Raw genomic sequence first — 20,907 nt, 5'->3', positions numbered from 1 at the left:
ATGTTTGTATCTTTCATTGTCATATCTGTTTAAACGTGCTTATGTTTTCGTCGGGCAAAAGGGAGCTTGGGAATCAAATCCTGGGATTCACTTGTGGGACACAGCGACTAAGACCAATATCGGATCATGGAGTTTGGCTGGGTGAGATGGCTTTGCGATGGATCACTGGGTATCTGCATTGACGGGGTCTCTGATTTGACTTGCCCTTTTCTCTGTGCGTCGAAGGTTACGATTGGCGATTGTTTGTTTGATGGAGCGGGTCGTTTCTTGACCATGATTGATACTTGCATTCTTCTGAGGAGATATTGGCTGCACATACCGTACATATTCGACGGCACAGTAACTTGATATCTTCGATCAGGATTAATCAAAGTAGAGACGAGTTGTTCTAGCCCCAATTCCTCCTACCCACGGACTGTGCGTTAGTCTGCAGTGATATCCATGATCATAGTAGCCACTTTCTTGGCCATGACGTCGCTATGGCCTGCAATCTGGGTATTAGGGTCTATGACAAGCCTGGTGAACTGAAGAAATAGGTTACTCACGAAGACAGAAGGCATGTGGGAGACCCTCCTCACAAACCACCATTTTTGGGCCGTCTGGCGCCTGTCCTCGGAGCTCAATAATCTCGTCGCGCGTCCGCTCCGCAACCCAATGATCATTGCGGCCAAAGTAGAAGAACAGTCTCGATACGGGGTCCTGGACTGTCGACATGCCCCAGACATCATCATTCCATTGATCTGACGTGATTGTCTGCATCTCATCTGCCGCCATATGCCTACCCACACTGATTAGGACCGAACAATACAGTTTGCCTGGGGCCTGTGACTGATTCCAGACAGGGGGGAGGGGGACAGAACGTACAATGCCTGCCGCACACCCCGGACGCTCTTTATAAAAGCAGTCGTGGTGTCTACCGCACCGTCGGGCGGGGAGCCCATGTAAAAACTGACCAGAGAACGCAGAACAGAATGCGGCACAAGCGCCACGAGAACGCGGACGAGAAGACCCGCTACAAGCGCAAGCTGTGGGATGAAATACAACATGCGCTGATTGTGTGATTTAGCATACGGAGGTTACGCGGAAGGCTGGCTGTTGGCGGAATGGAGGAGAGGGCTCTCACAGTCAATTTTTGACCCGACGGGGACTTTGCAATGTCAACGACAGTAGGGAATAGCATAGCACCGCCGATGATGTCGAAGTCGATGGGGCTGTCTCCAGATTTTGTCCTGTCGCGATGCCGTCGCAGGGTCTCCATGGCTATGTAACTTCCCACCGAGTGACCAATAAGAATCACCTTCGGTTTGGGATTAGAAGACGCTCCTGCACTAATGCCTTTCAGAGTAGCGATGAAGGTATCCAACTTGTTCTGCACAAAGCGGATCTGCTCTTCCAAGTCGTAGTAGCGCGCATGTGGAACGGCATCGTCGCTCGCGCGTTCTTCGAGCTCAAAGCCTGCGAGGCTGTGTCCGTATACATGATATGTACATTTCTGCTCCTGTCGAATAGCCTGCGATTTGATATTCTCTGACAGTAACGAGAGAAAAGTGTGATAGTATCCTATCAAGCCTGGGTTTCCTGCTATGAGGTAGATGACAATTGGGGACGATGACTGCGCGGATGATGGGGAGGTCGAAATGGCGTAGTGAAAGTTGTCTTCACTAATGTGCGGTACTTGAGGCGTTGGCATTGTGTCAATTGGGACCTCAAATTCCCTAATTTTATGGTGGCATGTGGTTGAAACAAAGCAAAGCAGTGCAGTTCGGAGACGGATGGCACATTTAAGGTATGCCCCATGCATCGCAAACACCAGCCAATCAAGACCCAGCGTGGGATCGGCGAGCCGAGGCTTCCATCCTGCTTAATACTGGGCACTACCTAGGGAGGCATCTTTCCATCATCCATCTTATAGTGCATATACTCTAGTGTCTACATACAAGGTCATGTTCTCCTTATGTTCTGTTTATTGCCTTGCTAGTCGCGGTGGCGGATGGCGGTAATATGCCCGCGCAGGAATCGAAAAGAACAGAATCTTAGTTCAATCCATCTCTGGCCATCAAGTCGTGGGTATCTCAAAAAATGCTACCATACGCCTCATGGCGCCCCTGAATGGCGCGCATCGGAAGAACAAAAGAGCAAAAGACAGACGGGCCGATCTTCTCAGCTTTGATTCTGCTGGTACGCAATTCCGGCTCTTCGAAACAAATCCCCAAGAACATCATTTTGAGGATATGGTGGCGGTGCTGCAGGAGCGGGTGAATTCGTTGCGCCAGGCGACCTCCACAGGAATGCCTTCAGCTTGTCCGTATCTGTAGCGTCATTTGCGGAAGGTTGCGGTTCCTGATGCATGCGGACACTGAATCCGTCATCCTGTGCTCGCTGCTGGCCAAAAAGATCCTTGAGGGAGATTTGACGGCCCATGGGAACACTCGCTTGTACTTCCTCGACTGGGCCAGCCGTGGAAGATGCTGCTGCGGCCGCAATATGCATTCCGTTTTGTTGGGCCGCTTCGTTTCGTTCCTTTGCTAGCTTGAGACTATGTCCGGCATGCACAGCGCATTCACGAATCATCTTGGCGTTGAGAGTGCGTGTCTCCGCGGTCGAGTTGGGCGGGGGTTCGGAGTAGATCCACAGACCGTAGATACGGATCCCGGTGCCGTCCACGGATTGGTTTGTGCCATTACTCGGCTGACCGGCAGGGCTGCTACCCTGGCTAGCGTCTAATTTATCGTCGGCCTTGAGGATGACGTATTCCTCCGTGAGCTCAACATTGTCGCCGTCAGTCAAGGGGACATCGAAGTTATTTAGACCTCGTCGGTTGAGGACGAAGACGCTGTATCTCTCTTCCCCGAGAATCCCCTGTGTCAGTTGGCAGACAAACATCGTGCCCTCAACCCCGCTCTTTTCCCACTGCCGCGTGGAAGGACTGAATATGTAGACGACTGCATACGGTGCGAGGGAGAGGATGGAACTGATGGACGGGTTGTGGCGTTGGAGGACGGCGAGGTTCAGCTCTTCGTTGGAGCGCAGAGGCGGAGGAGGCATTTCTTGTTGGTCTAGTTGTTGCTGAGTATCGGAGAAGTAGTTGTGGTAGTCAGAATCATAGTCGGAGGGTTGACCGTAATTCTGGCGATTATTGTTGATATTGTTGTGGTGGTTATTAGGCCGTCGAGATCGCCGGGAAGCCATGGTGGAGGGGGAAAAGGAACAGAGAGACGTCGTGGGAAAAGGAGTTGTTGAGAGTGAAGTCGCTGAAGACAGAAAGAAAGCAACAGCTGAAGCGGTGATGCTAAGTATCGCCGGGTTGGGAAAGCGGTCGGGGGTCTCCCCGCCATCATTCGCGACGAACTACATCCCGGTTCTGTCCATACTTCTCTCCCTCTCTTCCTCTCTGTGCTTCAGTTCTCAAGGATTTCTCTCTCCATTTTTGGTTCACAGTATACAGCTATATCTGTCGCCCCTCATCTGCTTCGGCCTAGAACCTATTGCGCCGCCAATCGGCCATCTTGGACTTCTTTTCTCCGGCCCGTCGGAAGTCAGCCGCATCCTTCGACGAACCTACAATAGGAACTGAAAATTGCGCGTGATGACCGGACAGCTCCCTAGCGTCTGAGTGACCTTTTAACCACATTTATACTCCGCTCGTGATGATTTGGGCTGTCACACTCTCTTTCCTGCGCGTTCTGGCCCCATTCGCACCTCGTGTTCCTGCACTGCCGCGGTCTCCCCACTGAAAGCTCGGCTTCCCCAGGTCCGAAGCCATCGCCGTCGACATAGGCCGCCGTTTATTCCTTTCTACCTGATACCTATGAAGTCGCAACGTTGATACGGGCACATCCTTCTAGATCATGGCTTCGACACTCGAACGGCAAGAATCATCTCAGTCGTCGCCCAGCTCGTCTGATAACGAGAACCGCGCCCCGCTGGAAGAGACAACCCCCGACACGTCTTCACTCTCTCGGGCAATTAAAGCCAGGCGGGCGGAGTATACCACACAGCGGTCGATCCGAGTCAAGGTCGGGTCATGGAATGTGGCGGCCCTTCCCGGTACAGAGGAAGATATCGGGAAGTGGTTTGTTCAGAAGGAAGGAATATGTGAACATCTGTCGGGCTTACGAGTTTCTGGTCTGGAAGAAGCTCCTAGCAGTGATAATGGTAGCAAGAAAACTTTCGCACCACCCGACTCTGAACCTGAGCAAGTTGGCCTTTACGTCTTGGGGTTGCAGGAGATCGTCGATGTCTCCTCCCCGGCAGAGACGCTGAGGCCCTATGTTGATCCGGCGCCAGCGAACAGATGGAAGGAGGCCGTACAAGCGGCCCTGCCCTCTGGATACGTCTTGGTTGCGGAAACTCAGTTGGTAGGCTTATTGCTGTTGATCTATGCCGCCCCACCGTTGGCGGACAGCATATCCTGCGTCAGCTGTGCTAATGTTGGCACTGGGCTGTTGGGCTATATGGGCAACAAAGGTGCTGTTGCAGCACGTCTATTGATCGGGGAGACTACCTGCTTGATGTTCATCAATTCTCATCTGGCAGCTGGCGCAGATAAAGGTAGCCTGGATCGACGGAACTGGGATGCATCCCAAATTATCGCTCGCGCCAAGTTTGATCCAATTGACACCGATGCAACGCTCAGAGATGAGCCGACAGAGAATATCGGCAAGGAAGACTTTTGCTTCTGGTTCGGTGATCTTAACTATCGACTTGAGGATATTCCGGGCGACGACGTACGGCAAGTGCTCTCTCGACACACGGAGAATGAATACGACAAAAGGCACAGGTCACATTCTGTCAGCGACGATCCGGGGTCGCGACCAGCAGAAGCTGATCACGAGCACCTTCCCACAGTTTCTGATGAACAACTGGACCCTCATTCGGACCCGGCCTCCTTACAAACTACCATCTCATCATTACTCCCGCACGATCAACTCCGCCTGCAGCAAGAGAAGCAGAAAGCGTTTCACGAAGGATGGCGAGAGGGGGATATTTCTTTCCTTCCAACTTACAAGTACGATGTGGGTAGCGTTGCTAAGTTCGATTCCAGCGAAAAGCAACGAGGACCAAGTTGGTGCGACCGGATCCTCTACCGGACACGCCGCGACAAGTTGATCCATGAGAAGATAGCCAAAGAGGCCGCAGAGGCCAGAAAACGGGACGAGGAAATGAAAGCCCGAGGTTTGGATAAGGCCGCCGCTGACGACAACGTATTGTTTGACTATGACCCTGACGTGGATGGGGCAGACAGTGGTGACGAATACGATCCAGCTATGGACTTTGGAAGTGACAATGTCACCCTCAACTCTCTGTCTGATGCTGAAGATCCCATCAAGCTGGACTATTATGTATCACACCAGGGGATTCTCAGTTCGGACCATAAACCTCTCGCTGCTGGGTTTACTCTGAAGTACGAATCGGTCGTGCCAGATCTAAAAGCAAAGGTACATCAAGAAGTGGTACGAGAACTGGATAAAGTGGAAAATGAGTCTCGGCCAGGCTTGACGGTGGTAGTAGATCATCATGGCTACGAATCCACCAACAAATCATCGGAAGGTGACCCAAATGCAATAAATTTCGGAGACATACTGTTCGACGTGCCTGTGACCAGAAGCCTAACAGTTGCGAACACCAGCGGTGTTCCCGCTACTTTCACGTTCGAGAGACCAGACCATGATGCCAGTCATGGTCAAAATCTTTCAGCGTGGTGCGAATTTTATGTGGCACAACCGCACCGTGAGGATGCGGAGACCGTCAAGCCTAGCCCACAACCACATGAATGCACCTTATTACCTGGAGAGCTAACCAACATTGAGGTGACGGCACATGTCAAAGACATTGAGCTGGCTCGGACATTGAATGATGGAAAATTTACGCTGGAGGAAATTCTAGTCCTTCGGGTTAACAATGGGCGGGACCACTTTATACCGGCCTACGGCAAATGGCTTCCTACGTGCTTTGGAAGGAGCTTGGAGGAGCTGACATTGATGCCCGAATCTGGCGCACGCACTCTACCAGCTGCCGAGTTGTCGACGCGTCAAAAAGAAGGCATGGGGGTTCCCCTTTCGGCACCTCGTGAGCTTTTCCGCTTGACAGAGGCCATCTCTGAGCTGACAGAACGCGCTGTCGCTGAGTGGAGCATGATCAGAGGTGATTCTGCGGGGACCAACCCTCCGTGGGAAACCTCAAAACATGGCCCAGGGTGGCCTTTTGAGCCATTAACATGGACGTTGAAAGACGAAGATGAGCGGAGGCATTTGTTAGCATCTGTCCGAGAAGCATTGGACACCAACCAGCAGTTCAACGCCGTGTTTGCGCCTGAGGTATCCTCACTGCATCGGCTCGAGATCCTGAGCGAAGCTCTGCTGGTATTCCTGACCTCCCTCAAAGACGGAATCGTCTCCGCCACGGTATGGCATGATTTGGATCAAGACATTTTGTCCCGCGAGAAGGCCAAAATGCCGCCACAGTCGTGGGAAGAATCTCAAGCGTGGGTATTAGAAAGCCTTGCATATTCTCCTGTCCACAGTGTGTCGTTCACATTTGTCACGTTCATGCTCGCTCGCATTGCCAACGAAGTGGCGCCCGTCTCATCGATGCCTTCAGGTGCCCCTGGCAAAACCATCTTCGAGGCCCAACCGGATGGCTGCGCTCAATCTGCCAAGACAACTGAGTCTACCCCATCGACACCGGTATCTCCTGCGGCAGCTTTTATATCGGGCGGAAGCTTCCGACGAAAGACGCGAACATCTACAATCTCGAGTGTATCAGACACTGCGGCCACTACGCTCATTGCACGACGACAGGCTGTCGAGACCGCCCTTGCAGGAATCTTCTCCAAAGTACTCATCTCCTCGGATGTTCCAATTCCGAGTAAAGACAAGGAGCGACGTGCTCTGGAGGACCGGAAACGGAGTATAATCGAACCATTTTTGAAGACCATTGGAGTTGATTCCAATGGCCCGTCAGGTGGCGCTTAACGGGATCTAAACGGGATCTAAAGTTGGATCTAGAAGTCGCTTACCGGTATTTGATATCTACACATTTCCTGTAGAGATACATACATGACTTCCTGCAAAGAATTAATTATATATGTTTAACATGGATCTCTCTGCCTGATCGACATCCCAGTAGTATCGAATAATCTAAATGTGTAAGTAGAATGAGTCTGATCCTTTCCTTGAACACCCGTGGGTTTCCGAAGTCCTCTCCATATTCGAGACCAGTAACCCAAAACTGGCAAGGATGACACCAATTGACAAATGAAAGACAACAAATTGTGCGAGGTAAAATCCGACCATCTGACCGGACCTGATTATCGATGTTCTTGGATTGGTTTTAGTCCCTTCGGGTCGGTCGTAATCTGTTGCGCACTTCGCTTTGGACGTCCCGGGGAAGGAGATTTCCGACCATGCGTAGCTTTGCCCTTGTTCTTGTGCTGGCCTTGTCTTTCAGATGGACCTAGCAGATTTTTGCCGCATTGCAGGCATCGCTGTGCTACATGAAGTGGAAGGACAGCCAAAGACATGAACATCTGCAGCGGGAGGCATGCAAGACCATAGATCCACTCGCATAACACGACTACCAGGCTGCGGTGTTGGGATCTGGAGCGCTGTGCTGCAGCTGCTAGGGAAAATGCATCGTGTACTTGCGTCTCCAGGTCATGCAGTCGGGATTCCGTCTGGTGTGTTGTGATAGCCATGCGCTTCTCATATCGCCGAACGGCTCGAGTCAACGCATCAATATCAGGCTGGAAGGCTTTCCGAATATCCGCAGTGGCCTGGGCAACGGCAGACTTAGTAGATTCTGGGCCTCGTGCAGCTTCTTCACCCGACGCCTCGGTTTTCTCTGAGATGCGTGCCGCGGCGGATTCCGCGATATGGGCTTCCAGCTCATCCAACCTCTTGATGAGATCCGTGATCGTACTTGCATCGATCTTCTCCTTTTCGTCCTCGTACGACGAGGCAACGACACGTTGTAGATGCAGGGTGCGTGCCTGCACCATTTTCAAAAGGTGGGAAAAGGGCCGAATCTCGGATGCCAGGAGGAAGATGGTCAGGTTATAGTTTGATACCAGGCCCTCCGAGGGGCGCGATAGTTTGGAGCGGATGGTGTGCAGAAGCCACGTTCCTATGACGGGAAAGACGAAACACGATGCGAGAGCCACCAGTTCGTGGATTTGTAGCTCCTTGCTCGCTGCATTGGCGGCGTGGGATGTGGACTGCTCTCTTTTTGGAGCTGCTTCGTGTTGCGCTTCTGGAGATTTTGATGGTGTTGTTTTACGGTCTTCGATATCAAAACCCAACGGAACCTCGGCAGCATCATAGAACTTGGTGTGATGGCGGGTTGCCTGAGCAGAGCGATACCAGTCCCTGGGAGGATTCGTCAGCCGGGAGAGCTCGCAATCGGGACGAATAGATGACCAGGAGGGTCCTACCATGGCAATCGTACCGACCAGTTCAAGAAGATGGCTGCCAGCACTAATAAAGTGATATCGGTGACTACGGCGCTACCGTTCTGGAAAAAGATTCCCGCAATGGCGGGTAACAACGCAAGGCCCAGCGGCGCGGAATGCCAGTGCGACTCCTCAGTTGGTAAGTTCGCATCGTCTCGCTTGACTACGCGGGGAAAGAAGAGATCGTCTGTGGAAGATCGAATTGAGTTCCGGGCCTCTGATACCGTATCTGAAAGGGTGGAATTGCGTCGCTGGTTGAGAAAACGAGTCGAAGCCTCAGCAGAAGTTGCGGAGCGGGTTATGCCACGGTGACGGAGGCCCAAGGGTCCAGGGGAATGGACCCGGGGAATCGGGGCGCTGTTGTTGTTCTCCAGCGGAGAAGATGAGGGTGGTTGGGACATGGCCAGGCACCTCAGGGAATAATCAAGCCACGCGGGTGCTATCAGTAGATCATAGGGTCGGTGCGTACCCGATAAGAGGGTTAAAGAGAAAAGGGAGATGGAAGGATGAGTGCATCGAGGCCACTACTGTAATGGGGTAAGTGCGGAGGTGGAGCTGCGGTTCGTGAATAATGACGCCATGTGCCGACCAGAGAGACCCACGGCACACGACAACCATGTATATCGCCTCCAGAACCCATATGGAGTCATCTGCGCTTCTGTTTTCCGTTCGCTGGATTATTCATCCAGAACAGTGGTACCGTCTCATCGAAGCTAACGATATGGCCTGGGTGATCCCGGCGTCTGCAGATGTGCTATGCCCGGCGTCATGGTGGTCTCCTGTGTATCACGCTAAAAGTCTGTGCTCGTTCGGATCTCCGGCCTCGAGCGGTTAGCCCAATGGGACTTGAAGCTATGTAAGTAGCTAGCTCTTTGAGGAGTTCTTGATGACCAGGGGTTTCCGCGTCCTCCGACTGGCGACTTTTCGGGGGCTGACTGCATCGGAATTTGGGGGCCATCAACGCTCCCGGGTGTCGGATCAGACTCTAAGCTAGATAGTGACGTGTGCAGAGCATGCGCAAAGGGGGACTCATGTGCAATTTCCCGGAACGAGGCAGTGGGAACAGACTGACGAGGAACACGGGGGAGACCGAGAAGGCGAGAGGAAAAAGGCGGACTCAATAGGAACCATGGTGAACCCTTATTGATACCCCAAACGGGAATGGACCGGTTCGGCTGCTGGTATCGACTTCTTCGCTCTGGCTGGCTTGTCTGACCCTCCAGCACCGCCTCATTCGCTCCTCTGGGCCCTTGCTTTCCAAGTGCAACCGGCCTCGACTCCCTCCTGGTCTCGTCTGTGATCTCATCGGAATCTATCCCAACCAGCACGAAGCATGCAGACCCCAAGTCGAGGAGGGTCATCCTGCTGCAGTCCCCTCCTCCCGCCATTCCTACTGAGATTGAAACAACATTTATTGCACAATCACTCCACGTGTTTGCGGTCTGTGTCTCGCATCCTCGCATTCTATTCCCTATTGACAGTCATCAGGAATCATATTCTGGGACATGGAATAGGGACGTCAACTGGAACACATCTGACTCTATTCGACTTTCGATCTCCACCCTCAATAAGAAAGACATCAGGATGAGTGTCTCCTGTTTCTGATTGATCTTGCCGTTGAAGCCCTCTTGTCTCTACTTCTCTGTTCTTTAAAAGAGAGGATGATACTGGCTTCCAACTCCAAATCCTCCATTTTTCGACTCCTTCAGATATCTTCCTCCAGACGAGTCGTTTCTCCAGAGCATAATCTGACACCATTCAACTATGGCATTATACGCGCAGACTCTACTCGTCCCCATCTTGTCCGTGGTGTCCATGGTGCTCAGCATCACTCCCTTGATCTTACACTGGCAGAACCGCAACTGGCCCGCTACATGTCTGATATGCTGGTGCTTGGGCCTGAACCTCTTCAATGTTGTCAACGCTTTGATTTGGCCAAATGATGACATTGACTCCTGGTGGAGTGGAGTCGGTCTGTGCGACCTAGAAGTCAAGATCATGATCGCCAGCTATGTGGCTGTCCCTGGGAACCTCCTATGTATTTTTCGCAACCTGGCTTCGGTGCTGGACACCAGGCGCGCCACTCTGGTTCCCTCCAAACAGCAGCGCTGGAGGAATCATTTCATCGACATTCTCTTCTGTATTGTCGTGCCGGTAATGGCCATGATTACTCATATTATCTATCAGAAAAGCCGATACGTCCTCTGGGGCATCTCTGGATGTGTCAACAGCTTTGACGAGAGCTGGGTGAGCTTCGTACTTTCGTTCATATGGCCTCCGATCATCTGCTTCATTGCCGGATACTATTGCGGTGGGTTGGGTTCTCGCTTGTCCTGACGTCGGGATGCCTGGCTGACCAAAAAATTAAGCAGGTCTCGTCCTCTACCGACTTCATAAATATCGAAGCCAGTTCGGCAGCATCCTGGAATCTGCGAATAGCAATTTAAGCAAATCCCGGTTTCTACGTCTCTTTTTCCTCTCCTTTGTTATGCTCCTTGCGATCATTCCCACTCAGATCTTCGTGATCTACAAGAATGTCCAGTATTCTTACCCATGGCACCGGTATTCGTGGAGCACTGCTCATTCTCCTGATTGGGGCACAATCCCCAAGTGGCGCTCGGATGGGGAGGTCTTCTTTGACCGGTGGGTGCCCATTACTTCTGGGTTCCTCTTCTTCCTTTTCTTCGGATGCGGCCACGATGCTGCTAGAATCTATCGCACCGTCCTTCGCTTCTTCGGCTTCACCTGTGTGCGGGGGCCGCCCCTGGCATCCACTGTGTCAAGCGGAACTGGGTCGATGAACAGTCGAGCAAAGATCTTAGGGCGCAAGAAAAGGTCGTCCGACTCAAGGTATGGATAGAACTTGTTCATACCGGTGCTGTGCTTACATTCCGCTAGAACCTACGTGAACAATATCACTAGCACACGAGTGGCCGGTACGATCTACGAGGATCTGGAGATGGGTGCTTCAGTCCCCCGTGGACCTAAACGCTCGGCCTGGCTACGGTTGTTCAAGCTGTCCAGTCGAGTGAGGAAGCCTCCTACTCCGGACTTGTCGACTCCATTGAACCTGATCTGCACAAATGCATGGGCAGGGACAAGCATGAGCCGGGGGAGCAGCGATTTCACCGAGACCCCTACAAGAAGGGATTTCATTCGAGTAAAACAGGTGATTAGCCAGGAAAGTGAGGTGCAACTTTGACGGATTCAAGTTTTACTCCCAATACTTAATTTCAGATTCCAACTTCTCCTAAAGCTTGCGGCTCGCCACGGCTCTAATTACGTACGCCATAGCATTAGCATTTTAAAGTGATGTACATACGTTAGCACCGTCGCGCAGAGGCCATCAATGCACATGATCAGCTACAGATACCTTCATTACGTAGGTCACCGGACGTATAAATTTAGAAACGACACACATGTACTGCATATAGATCCCGAGGGAAAATCATTTGAGGGTATACTTGTACAACATCGAATACAGAAGGCAAAATGATACATGATCTCCGACTGTCGGTGAGCCGACTGTCGAAGCGCAAGAGCGGAGAATTCGAAAAGCAGCCCATTATTGAACCTAAAACACCACCAGCCACACCCGTCTACCCTAACAATCATTTTCCGTTATCTTAATAGCTCGAGACGGTGGGGTCTTCCGAGGTAGCGGTAGAAGGGCGCTTGAGAACCTCGAGGGTGCCTATAAATTGGAGCAGATACCAGGGATTAGCCTTGGGAATGATCTCCGGACGGGATCGATCGCATCTGCAGGACGAGGACATAGCTTACGTTGGACAATGCTCAAGCTGGACTGCTTCTTTCCTTCGGCGTCTTGCCACTGGCGCATGCTTGCGTCTCCCTCGACGTACACCAGAGTTCTGCGCAGAATCACACGTTAGCATTGCATGGGTACCGCGCATCCGCCTGCAGGCGCGTGGAGACCCCGATATAGACTATAGTATGCTCGACGGCATCCACAGCATGACGCTCGTCGACCGTACTATATATATATCGCATCGGCAGGCCCACGCGGCCCACGGCACAGATGCGTGCATCTCCCGTGCATGGAAGAGATCGCACGACTCACCCTTTCGGCAGGCTGAGCAGGTGGTCCCGCTGGGGGCCCTCGGGCTGGAAGCTGGAAACGCGGAACCAGCTCGTCTGGCGGTTATCGCGGGGCCCGTACGACGAGCCCACCGCATATTTGATGACGTCCTGGCCGGTCGAGGTGGCCTGCAGCTCGGGCTCTGCGGCCAGACGGCCAGTGATGATCATACGGGCCACGGAACGCGACGCGGAGGAGCTGAAGGAGCGCGCGGAGAGGGTATGAGGTGCGGCGCGCGCGAATGGGCGCAACGAGGCAGCGAAAGTCGACATGGTAGTGGTGTCTAAGGGAACGGAGGTTGCTCTTGGTCGTTGGGAGGAGTAGCAGCAGCAATAGGAGCAGTAGAAAGGGAGTCGTCGCGACTCAACTGACCCATGATTACGTTACCGGCGCGATAACGCGAGGGGCGCACGTGATACCGAGACAATTATTGGACGGGCCTTGTGTAGTCCTCCTTCATCCATCCACCAGCCTTACCTACTTTAGAATCATATTCAGGCAGACGCCTTTTTGTTTTCAATCTTTATCTCCCTCTTGTTGTTGTCGTGTTGATAATCAATGCAGCCGGATTGTCGGCTAATCGCCCCTTCCTAGACGCCCTTAATCCTGATCTATGTATGTACTATCGATACGAGAACCACGATATTGAGCTCCTTGTGACCTGTGAGAGCAGACGTTGGTTTTCATTGATTACGCCAGGAAGGCCCTCGCTCAGCAAGAACCTGTCAACAACAGCGACCTCTGCCAGTCAGATCATCACCAGGGTGGTCTTGCTCACCGCTTCGATCCTGCAGCGTATTATTGATTCCCAGCAGAACTCAATTCGACAGGGAGAGTCCTTCGTGAGGTATCTTATGGAAACACCTACATTATTCAAGAGATGGAGGAACACATGTTCGAACCTTTACGTCAATCGCATTCTGGTCCACATTGTTGCCAGTCTCGCTTCCGTCCATGCAGATAAGACTGCGATTTGGAGCGACCTCTCGTGATTCGACAAGGACGACCAGGATCTCTCAGACATGCAATATCTCGGAAATTAGCTATCACCTTGTCACCCACGGAAGTCGCAGAATAGATCCCTGTGGGCTTCCAAGTCACCATGTTTTCTTCTGTTCTTGGGAGCGGAGTGGGGTGGAGAATTTGACCTGTCGTCCCCTGCAGACAATCACACTCACACGCCAACGAATGGTAGCCAGTGGCGTTCTATGATGATCAGCGACGTCGAATCCGATGATCAGAGAGGAGCTCTACCATGGCTTCCCTAGCCCTCCTATGGCCTTGGCGGAAGCCACCACTGACAGACGTTTTGATTCTGCCCGACATACAGGGTTGTCGGTCACCATAATGCCAATGCAGGGTTCTTGTGCGTGGACCCCAGGACACACCACGTCAATTTGCCCACCAGTTCGACGAATGTGACTCTTTCTGTGGCTTTATGCGTGTCCTCCATGACACACTGAGAGTGTGAGCTGGCATTCAGCTCAAGAGCCGACCCTGGTTCGCCTAGGAGTTCAGTCGTAACTATTGGAGGACTAGGACCTGTTCCTTACATATCGGACCTGACATATCAAAGACAGCAGGCCGCATCCTCTTCCAATCACCCATTCGGACCGTCCAGAATCTAAGTCTGTACAATAGTCTAAACGCTCCTAATGGATGGTGCCTGGATTGGCTGATCATTGCCCGATGGCTCGATGCTACGACAACTGCATCGACGTTTTGCTTTTTCGCCATCCCACAGTGGGCCAAGTCACATCTTCCATGCATCGGCTTCGTAGTCTATTTCTCGGGGCTCGCTACGGATCTGGTAGGTCGGAACGAGCCACTCCCTACCTGTCCCGGATTCCGATTGCTCTAGATCTCCCGCCTCCAGGCCGCCATTTGAAGCAGAACCACCTATACATAGTGGAAGCAAGCCCTGCATCATCCTGTTGATTCTTCGCCACGTTTATGCGCTCTGCTGTGCATCAGTATCACAAAGTTGTGCCGCATTGATCTTATATGTTGCCGAAAGATCTATCACACACTATGAATGATCACCGCTAGGTAATCTTGTTCCGAACCATCGGCCCATACATCATAGTTCCGAGTCCCAGATTCTGCCACTCCTCTCGGCCATCTTCTTCAAGCCTGTCGACTGTTTTTCGTCCGAACCCCGCACAATGCGGTTGGCTCCTCATTTGCCCGTGCTGGCCTGTCTCCTCTCTACTTTGCTGGTGTTTGCGGCCGGAATCCCTAGCTTTGGGCGCGAGGGCCATGGAGGAATTGTGAATATAGTGGTACGGGAGACGTCTCCTGAGACGGCGACAGCGACAACAGGTACTACAACAGAGGCGGACACAACAGCGAGCGGCACAACGAGCGCAACGAGCCATACGACTGGGACATCGAATTCGACATCAACGACAAATACGAGTACCCTGACCTCCACAGCTGTGCCAACACTAAATGTATCGGCACCTTCGCGAAGTGAGTATAATCTGGGGGTACCCAGATATCGTGCATTGTTCGTTTCTCACATTCTCCTATCTTCAAACAGATGAAACGAACTCCACGGCACCAGGCGCTCTGCCGCTCCAGCCTGCTGTCACTCCCGCGTTGGGAGTCGGTGGCTTCATCCTGATCGCTGCCGGTGCCGTTCTCGCGTTAATCGGCATTCGCAACTTATGGTAATATTCTCAATCTATCAACAAGACATCGACTTACAGGAAAGATAGGGTACAGGTGTTTCTGTCGACAGCTTTCTTGACCAGTCTTGGAGTAACGGTTAGTCATGCTATCAATCACACAGTCAATAGCGTTGCTCATTGTCTATCGCAGGTCTTGATTGTCTACGTTATGAACCCGCCGGTGCGCGTTGCAGTCCAGGGCGCATATTTGGTTGCGATTTTCTTCACGGGAATAACCTTTGGGGCGCTCTCGATCGTATTCAAGGAATTAACGGAAGGGCTTGGATGTCTTCTGGGCGGTTTCTGCCTCAGCATGTGGCTTCTCTCCCTAAAGCCTGGGGGTCTTCTCACAGACGATGGCTCTAAGAGCGGTTTCATAGGCGCCATCTCTGTCGGAATATACGCCCTCTCTTTTACGCACCATACCCGTCCTTACGCGTTGATTGGGTCAACGGCTGCAGCCGGTGGTACGGCAGTGGCATTAGGGATTGACTGCTTCAGTCGGGCCGGGTTGAAGGAATTCTGGCTTTACATCTGGGGTAAGACACGGCTTTCCCGCTTACACCAGTGTGCCCCTGCTGATCAGAACACAGCGCTTAACGAAGATATCTTCCCGCTGAATACGAACACTTACCCAGTGACTCGCAACATCCGTGTGGAGCTCGCTGCGACAGTCATCGTCGCTATCCTTGGCGTGATCTCGCAATTGCGACTGTGGAACGTCGTCCGCGAACGCCGACGAAAGGAGGAAGAACTCCGCGCCGAGGAACAGAGGAAAAAGGAGGAAGCCGAGGCGGAAATCGGACGACAACTCGAGGAGAATAACCTGAAAGAGCGTCTGGCGTGGGAGGCCCGTTACAACAGCACTGAACCAGATATCCCGGAGCTCGGATCCAATTCGAAGACATGTCTCACAGATGAGAAAGCAGAATTGCGGAAGGCGAAAGAAATTGACTGTATGACCGTCTCATCCGACCAGTCGAGCACATCGGAGGCGTCCTATCGATGCTCCGATTGCAGGGAGAGAGAGGCAAATGGTGAATCTGCGTATGCTCCCTCCGTGATCAGTGAGTCTACCGGCGCCTCTCAAACGGGAATGGAAGATGATGATCCAGATGCGGTCGACCGGAGAGGGTCGCAGAAATCTCCCACTCCCCTTAAAGTTTTTGATGGTGCTGCCGCGGCAAGAATGAAAGATGACAATGGATCAGAGGTGACGGCCATCATTGGGTCAGAAACAGGCACAATCCGGTCGAAGCGGTTTTCTGGAAGGTCTATCCTTGACAGGATGTCAGTGAGAAGCAGCCTCCGACAGATGTCAGAGTCACAAGAAGCGCTTGTTTCCTGCGCGGACGGTGCCTCCTTGCAGGATGATGTGGATGATGACCTCGATGGTCGCAGTGAAGAGTCTGAAGACCGAGAATCTGCAAGAAAAAGTGTACACGATGGCGGTGCACACAGCGACAGCGACACGGAAGGAACTTCCCAGCCGATGGAGAAACGGCTCTCTTGTCCAGAGACCGCATCCGACGTCAAAGACATCGCCGCAAAGACCACGGATGAGCAGAGTGTTTATTCCCGGGAAGTGGAAGAAGCTAAAGACGGAAGACGAAACAATTCTACAGTGCAAGAAGCGAACGACCAACGATGTCCATCGGAGTCTCCGAAGGAAATAGTAGCTGAGCAAAAGGATGAGCAGGTCCCCGAACAACCGCCGCCCCAGAAATCTGCGGCAGAATTCAATCCGATCGAGGCCAAAGACGAGAAGAGAAAATCGGACCATATCGGTGTCACCGAAGCAAACGACTCGTCTTCTTCTGCTCCAGAAGGCTCAAGTCGCAGTCTGTCTCCAACCGATCAGTCAAAGAGATCTTCCGACAGCAAAGGAAGCACGCAGAAGGAGGAAGGATCATCGTCTAACAAACGAAGAAGCGAATCAACATCGACAGCCAAGGCCAAGGCCAAAAAGGAGCCGGCCAAATTGAACGCCAACACCGTCAAGCAACTCCCCCAGAGAGACTCGATAGTGGTCCAGTCATACAGAACAAATGAATGGGCCAAGCATCTAGCCGATGCGGAAATCTTGGAGCCGGAACCTATCGAACCGATAGAGGAGGAAGAACCAGAAATCCCTGTGGGCAAGGAAGAAGCTCCGGCACCTGTCAATGTGGAGGAGCTCCTGCAAACGCCCCTAACCGCGCAGCCGCCTCCCGCTGCAGAACTTCACGCGTCTCTCGGAAGAACACCGTCGATAAACGAGCACTATCGGACGTCTGGGGAGTCTCAATCGCGCCGGGATTCTCAGTCAACAAAACGAGGATCTCGCTCTAAGCGCGTCTCCGGTCTGTCCTCGGTTCCAACCCCTGATGCTTTGCAACCCTTAACTCCCGACGCCCAGCCACAACCCGTTCCGGCCACAAAGAGCGGCGCATATCATGCCCCTACTCCCCTATCGCCCATCGCCGATGCAGTTGAACAGCCTCGCGAAGAGGTGGAGCCCAAGCCTCAATGGGTAGGGCCACCGCCACTGATCGCCGTGCGAGAGGGGATGGTGCAGAACAAGTTGACATCGTTCTCTCTGGGGACAGATCCTTGGTCCTCCCGACTGAGTCCCGGCCTCCCATCAATGACCCGTTCGTCATCGGCATTGTCCACCAACCCTGTGCCCGAGGATGAGGACAACATGCCGCTGTCTCGACGTCGGACAATGCTTCATCAGCAAACGCAGCGGACTTTGCAGACAAAAGCATCTCCTCTGTTAGCCACGGGATGGAGCCAAAGCAATCCTACTCCGATTGCTGGTCCCACTGCGGCGGTGTTGTCGCGGCGGACATCAACACATGACGGCGGCTACCACAATCGGAATTCATTGTCGCGAAACAATTCGGGCGCAAAGATCGGCGCCAGTCCGTATGTCCTCGGACAGCAGCAGCGCAGCAGTTCCTCGATAAATATCGATCAGGCCATCGCCCAAGGGATGCAGCGCGGTGACATGAGTAATCTACATCGGGATGCCATGCGACGAATGCAAGCAAAGGCCAACCAAAAGGTGAACGGGCGGTGATGCTAGGATGTTTTTCTATTGTTTTTCTATTTCCTCTTAATGTTTGGGTTTATTTGTTGGAACTGGATGTTTGGCATTTCAAGATTCCCCACAGTCAGTCGACGTCGTCTTAAGGTTATGGCAAGCACGCGTTACCCATGTGTTGGAGTTTTGGAAGCTTTCTAGATAGGAGGTATAGGAGGTAGTTTATAGGTAGATGGAGGTGAAAAAGCCCACCGCAATTGATGAGACGTTTGATGACGTATTTCTACGGGACTGTTTCACCCAAGGGGACTTTTGACAGTCTGGACTCTGGTGGAAGGATTGCACTATGACGATGGAGGATATGACTAGCGCTAGTGATATAGTGGGAATATAATTAGCACTGCCAACGCCAGGGGCCGGACGGACTATCCGCGAGAATCCGAGAAGGATTGGCGTTTTTCGGCGCGTCCAGTTGAATGAAGCCTTGTTGGACTGGTCATGGTTCAAATACTGGTCTGAATAACTGCTGTAGGTGCTAGAGAGACAGTTCTGTCCTGTCTGGGCACAGGCGGTTGTCATGCAGTCGAGGTATAATTTCGTACGTATAGATTGCCGTTGACGGGGATCCCAACTCCGTTTGAAACGTCCGTACGTAGGTACTTCGGAGTACTTTTTCTTGGTCTTCTACAAGTACGCTTCACTTTTTTTTAAAAAAAATTTTTAGTGTTTGATTGCTTGGCCTGAGATGATGCAAAGTTTTAAGCCTTGCCTGGGCTATTGAACCATTTATTGTTTCGCCATCGGGTGGGTATTGGGCATTGGTCCTGTTTAAATAATACTACACGTCCATCGTCTTTGCCTCTCTCTCGTCCTTTGTTTCTAGTTTTGACTTCTCCTTCTGATACGAAGTCTTCTTTGTTCTGTTCTGGACAGTAATAAGGACTACTTACTCCTAGGTTCAAAATTGATGTTCCCCTATTCGGCCTCACAGCCCTAGATAAACCATTTATATAGTGGCGTGCCAGGCAACATCCATTCCCAACGACCCAATTGACTGAAAGGGGTTCTGGCCTGGATCGGTTCTACTCAATAGAGCCCAATAATCCCTTCTTATCATCATCATTATCAACACCATCGAGAAAGAAAACCCGCTGAATGTCGCGCTCAGGCCGAAGAGCGTCCCTTGCCTGGTTGCCCCTTTCGACTCCCCACCGACCAATCACCGGCCTAATCTCTCGCCCACCACGGCTTCAACTTCTTCGTCAACTTCTTCACTTCCCCCTCTCCCTCCTCATCCTCCTCCTCCTTCTCTTCCTCCATCGCTCCCCTTGGCGCCCTCCTCTTCTCGCTCCGAAACAGCCTCCATCGCCCCCTCGCACCATCACCTCTTGTTACCATCGTCCGAGGTTGAAAAGCCCGCCTCCTGTTCGCGATTCTCCCCGCGTGGCCCTTATTCCCGCAGCCCGCGCGCTTCGTTCCAGTCCCACCCACCACCGACTTTGGCTGCGGCCGATCATCTCCGTCCTAAGAGTTCGTCGCGATCCATCCTGCGGCCCCGAAATTCGTGGATTCCACCCACCATCTTACGTCCCCCCGCCGTCCGACTCGCCAATCCCGTCAACTACGTCCCGCGCATCACCCCCGTAGCCGTCCCCCATCCGCTACAGTTCGCCGACGACAACCTCTCCCTTGACGGGAATCGCGAAGCCTACCCTCTCCTAACGCTTCCCGAGCGGCGTCGCAGCCGAGTCAACCCCTCGCCGAATAGCCTGGTCGTGGAGCGCAGTCAGGGGGAGACCGAAAGTGGGCGCTCTAGTATCGCATTGCCTCGAGGGCAGAGGCGCAGTGGCGGTGCCTTCAGTGAGAATTGGCCGCTCCAAGAAATGTCCGAACCGACCGCGAAGGATGGGAATCAGGAGGCCGCCTCGAATCTGCGTCCCCCCGAACACGCGTACCTCTCCGATGCCCGCGGGCCGCTAGACGACCGGCCGCGTCACGTTCAATCGCAGACCTCGCTCCGTTCGCAATCTCAGATCGCGTCCATCCCGTCCCATACGGGTCAGCCTATCGGCCCCGAGGCTGACGGACCGGAAGAATTGGCCTGGGGTCCTGCCCATCCGTGCTACCCTCATATCAATCCTCATGTACCGCTAGGCTCGCAGGAATACCTGACGACGCGGATCATCCGTATCCGACGGGATTGGATGGTCAAGGGAGATCTGGCGCCGACGTTTTCCAACTTGTACCCCGAGATTCTCGATCCCTTACTGCCCGAGCAGGAATTCCGCAAAGTGATCTCCACGATCAATGACGAACTCATCAAAGCGTTCGATCCGTTCAGTCTGCGCAACTGGATTGACAGCGCCTTGGGCCTCCTGACTGGCTGGCTCTGGGAAGATATCGGAGCCCCGGGGATCAAGAGCCATCTCAAACGAGTGGAAGATTGGCTGGAGAGATGGAACCGAGAGGTTGGCGAAAAGGACGGTGTGCATATCTGGAGTCTGCGACGGACTGCGTATATGTCGTTGGACATCCAGATCCCCGACCCCAAGGTGGGCATCATCCCCAGCGAGGGCGGTCCATCGTTACCAGGAACTCGACCCAACAGTGGCATTGGACGCGACGTCTGATGACCGCTGCTATAATGACGTCCACTATA

At 52.8% G+C, this 20,907-nt stretch overlaps 8 protein-coding genes across 8 annotated transcripts; 4 read left to right on the top strand and 4 right to left on the bottom strand.

Moving 5' to 3' along the window:
* Positions 1–422: 422 nt before the first annotated feature.
* ATEG_08342 (bifunctional triacylglycerol lipase/ester hydrolase) lies at positions 423–1,690 on the bottom strand (the record flags this gene model as incomplete). Its single annotated transcript, XM_001216963.1, has 4 exons — positions 423–484; positions 546–778; positions 865–1,025; positions 1,124–1,690. The coding sequence occupies 4 exons, from the start codon at positions 1,688–1,690 to the stop codon at positions 423–425; spliced, it is 1,023 nt and encodes a 340-aa protein (XP_001216963.1).
* Positions 1,691–2,160: 470 nt separating this feature from the next.
* On the bottom strand, positions 2,161–3,189 carry ATEG_08341 (Dcp1 family protein; the record flags this gene model as incomplete). Its single annotated transcript, XM_001216962.1, has 1 exon — positions 2,161–3,189. One exon carries the CDS (start codon positions 3,187–3,189, stop codon positions 2,161–2,163), a length of 1,029 nt encoding a protein of 342 aa, XP_001216962.1.
* Positions 3,190–3,848: 659 nt separating this feature from the next.
* ATEG_08340 (phosphatase family protein) lies at positions 3,849–6,974 on the top strand (the record flags this gene model as incomplete). The annotated part of the gene is made up of 1 exon (XM_001216961.1): positions 3,849–6,974. One exon carries the CDS (start codon positions 3,849–3,851, stop codon positions 6,972–6,974), a length of 3,126 nt encoding a protein of 1,041 aa, XP_001216961.1.
* A 765-nt stretch (positions 6,975–7,739) lies between these two features.
* ATEG_08339 (uncharacterized protein) lies at positions 7,740–8,850 on the bottom strand (the record flags this gene model as incomplete). The annotated part of the gene is made up of 3 exons (XM_001216960.1): positions 7,740–7,774; positions 7,921–8,366; positions 8,432–8,850. The coding sequence occupies 3 exons, from the start codon at positions 8,848–8,850 to the stop codon at positions 7,740–7,742; spliced, it is 900 nt and encodes a 299-aa protein (XP_001216960.1).
* A 1,363-nt stretch (positions 8,851–10,213) lies between these two features.
* Positions 10,214–11,651, top strand: ATEG_08338 (pheromone receptor; the record flags this gene model as incomplete). Its single annotated transcript, XM_001216959.1, has 3 exons — positions 10,214–10,760; positions 10,822–11,299; positions 11,348–11,651. 3 exons carry the CDS (start codon positions 10,214–10,216, stop codon positions 11,649–11,651), a joined length of 1,329 nt encoding a protein of 442 aa, XP_001216959.1.
* A 424-nt stretch (positions 11,652–12,075) lies between these two features.
* ATEG_08337 (single-stranded DNA-binding protein) lies at positions 12,076–12,820 on the bottom strand (the record flags this gene model as incomplete). Its single annotated transcript, XM_001216958.1, has 3 exons — positions 12,076–12,143; positions 12,233–12,321; positions 12,531–12,820. 3 exons carry the CDS (start codon positions 12,818–12,820, stop codon positions 12,076–12,078), a joined length of 447 nt encoding a protein of 148 aa, XP_001216958.1.
* Positions 12,821–14,713: 1,893 nt separating this feature from the next.
* Positions 14,714–18,284, top strand: ATEG_08336 (uncharacterized protein; the record flags this gene model as incomplete). The annotated part of the gene is made up of 3 exons (XM_001216957.1): positions 14,714–15,020; positions 15,091–15,220; positions 15,269–18,284. The coding sequence occupies 3 exons, from the start codon at positions 14,714–14,716 to the stop codon at positions 18,282–18,284; spliced, it is 3,453 nt and encodes a 1,150-aa protein (XP_001216957.1).
* A 1,847-nt stretch (positions 18,285–20,131) lies between these two features.
* ATEG_08335 (ERF4 family protein) lies at positions 20,132–20,878 on the top strand (the record flags this gene model as incomplete). The annotated part of the gene is made up of 1 exon (XM_001216956.1): positions 20,132–20,878. The coding sequence occupies one exon, from the start codon at positions 20,132–20,134 to the stop codon at positions 20,876–20,878; it is 747 nt and encodes a 248-aa protein (XP_001216956.1).
* Between the last annotated feature and the right edge of the window lie 29 nt (positions 20,879–20,907).

Source organism: Aspergillus terreus, genomic scaffold (genome assembly GCF_000149615.1).
Source record: "Aspergillus terreus NIH2624 scaffold_12 genomic scaffold, whole genome shotgun sequence".
In the NCBI taxonomy this organism is placed as follows: Eukaryota; Fungi; Ascomycota; class Eurotiomycetes; order Eurotiales; family Aspergillaceae; genus Aspergillus; species Aspergillus terreus.
This window is presented reverse-complemented; position numbering and strand designations above follow the sequence as displayed.